Genomic DNA, 2,500 nt, shown 5'->3' on the forward strand with positions numbered 1-2,500 from the left:
TCTACACGTTCAAAGTCCGCAACCCCAAGCAAAGTCATAGAAGAGGAAAATGAAGATGATCTGTCAGCTAGGATTGCTGCTCTGATAGAAGAAGCTAGTATTAAATCTAAAGACTCTCCAAAGGCACGTAAAGAAGGAAATAATGAGCCAAGTACCAAGGAAAAGCACAAAGAACCTAGAACTCCAGTAAAACCAGAATCTAAGGAAAATCCAGAGTTAATTCTTGTAGCTAAAAATGACAAAAACATGATGTTTCCAAATGCCTTTGATACCCCAGTAAAGCATCATACCATAGAACAAGAAAGTTTTACACCCACAGCACCCCCATATTCACCAGGAGGGGAAATAGAAGAAATTCCAAGGAAAAAGAAGCAGAAAAAGAAGAGTGACTCCAGCAGGCTCATGCTAGTCAGTAGCAAGAATGAAGAGTCAGTGATAAGCGTCCAGCTTAGAGATTTGGGTGAAGATGTAGTTGAAGTGAGCAGAGAGTATCAGGACCCAGTAGTTGCAATGCCAAGTCTTCTTCTGGCTCCTTCTACTTCAAGTCCAGGCCAAAACAACATAAGCACTATCTTTCATGAGCAGCTTAATGGGTTTGTTATCACTAAGAATAATGGTAATGGGAGGCAGAGGCTGAGTGAGAGTCTTCATGATGTTAATCAGAGTCAGACAAGGGGCTCTCATGCACTCTTCTTGCAAAATGGTTTCCGATCATTTTGTGTTCTATGCCAGGGATTGCTAGCTGGAATAACACTTGCACACTGTCTCTTGGTAAGTTTAGCTGTAGGGTTTTTCAGTTAAGGAGTATTATGTAGATATATGCTATTAAGAATGGTAGAATGATGTAAATAAGATGGAAATGTCCATATATGGAATACATATTATGTCTTCTGGAGTGTTTTTCTTTTTATTCCAGATTTTTCTTTTTAATGTGGAACCCATGAACCTGCCCAAAGTCTACACACCCAGGATGGCACATGTCTTCTATTCTTTGATAATTTTCCTGTCAACAATATGCTTTGTGGCTGCTTGTGACAGGTAAATGAAGGTTAATTTTATATAGGGTTACATAAAGAGGAAGACAAATGGGAGATGAAGAGAAAAAGATGAGAAAAATATTTGATTATTGCGAGGCAAAGAATTGCAGAAATTATCAATAGCCATTATGTAAATTTGTTTTATACTAGAGGTTAATCAAGGTTTGTCCACTATGCTGAAGTTAGGATTAGGAATTTTTCATGTTTCCTTTTAATTCTTGATTCTATGTGCATTATGAATGTTTAGTTAAAAAAGTACATAGCACATATTTACATACCTACTTATTTAAAAGCTTCTTTGTTTTGCAGGTGTGATCTTCGAGGAACTGGAGTGTTTTCTGGTCATGGCATTAGAGTACCCTGGACACCTGGGTTTTACCTTGCATCTTTGGTTCTGTCACTAGTTGCTATAAGGGCTGAAGATGCACTAACTCACTACCATCTTTATAAGGATGAAGCACTTCAGAAAGAGCAGGTACGTATTCATATATATATATTTTTTGTAATAATGTTATTGCCATTAATTTTTGTATGTTTACTTTTTTACCAAAGAGATTTTCAAAAAATATCAGCTGATGACAACTAATGAATAAAAATAATTCTTTATTCATTTAAACATTCCTCTGTGATGTACATATTCATTCAATGAGCATCAAAGCATGGTAATAGAAATAATAGATGAAATGTTATGAAAGAAATTTATTATTCAACATATAATTTTTTTCAATCACAGTATTATTCATATATATCATACAAATGTTTACTTCCTTATTATGGTATTTTTCCTTTATTCTACTGTATGCCTACCATTACTCTTTTATTTTATCATCTCTTTTAATAGTTAGTGTATCATTCTTATCAGCTAAATATTTAGGCAAATGATGAAAGAAAATTAACCCATTCACATTGAGGTAACAAAGAACATGACTTCAAAGTTCATAATTGGGTGAAGCACTAGTACTTTAATTGTATGTGAAAAAGCATTTGTAAGTAATAAGTGAAAGTCTTTCTGGACCAACAGCACAATTAACCCAATGGCACTGGATAGCATGACCACATGCTAGCCTCAATTATTAGTCCTGCCTCTCTCACCTGTTTGTCCTTTTTCTTGATTATTGGAAAGACTGTTAATAATTATTATATTATTTGTATTGTTATTAGTATTTTAATAATATTATATTAATCATAATGTAAGGAATAATAACAGTATGGATATTAAATAAAATTGTGTGCAAAATGCAAATTCTTGGAATGGGGAAATCTGGCATGGTCACTAGGGCCTTCTAATTGACTCCCTGGTAGCTGAGCATTTGTGGATCCATCTTTGTGTGACAAGATTCATTAATAACTATTGTGGAGAGTACATAAACTTGCAGCCAGTGGGTAAGCCAAAGTTCCAGCACTGACTCAGAGGAGGTTATCCTTGCCAGCTAATTAAGCAGAGATACACAATGCTACTCAAG

General features: G+C 34.9%; 1 protein-coding gene across 2 annotated transcripts in view; it reads left to right on the forward strand.

Moving 5' to 3' along the window:
• LOC113801892 (uncharacterized) overlaps positions 1 to 2,500 on the forward strand; it is a 5,100-nt gene that overhangs the window by 1,259 nt on the left and 1,341 nt on the right. For both annotated transcript variants that reach the window (XM_027352302.2, XM_070143034.1), the window contains 3 exons: positions 1 to 771; positions 917 to 1,038; positions 1,347 to 1,512. The exon at positions 1 to 771 is cut by the window's left edge and continues 223 nt beyond it. In XM_027352302.2, the coding sequence (XP_027208103.2) occupies positions 1 to 771; positions 917 to 1,038; positions 1,347 to 1,512 (1,059 nt within the window). The remainder of the gene's footprint in view (positions 772 to 916; positions 1,039 to 1,346; positions 1,513 to 2,500) is intronic.

Source organism: Penaeus vannamei, chromosome 30 (genome assembly GCF_042767895.1).
Source record: "Penaeus vannamei isolate JL-2024 chromosome 30, ASM4276789v1, whole genome shotgun sequence".
In the NCBI taxonomy this organism is placed as follows: Eukaryota; Metazoa; Arthropoda; class Malacostraca; order Decapoda; family Penaeidae; genus Penaeus; species Penaeus vannamei.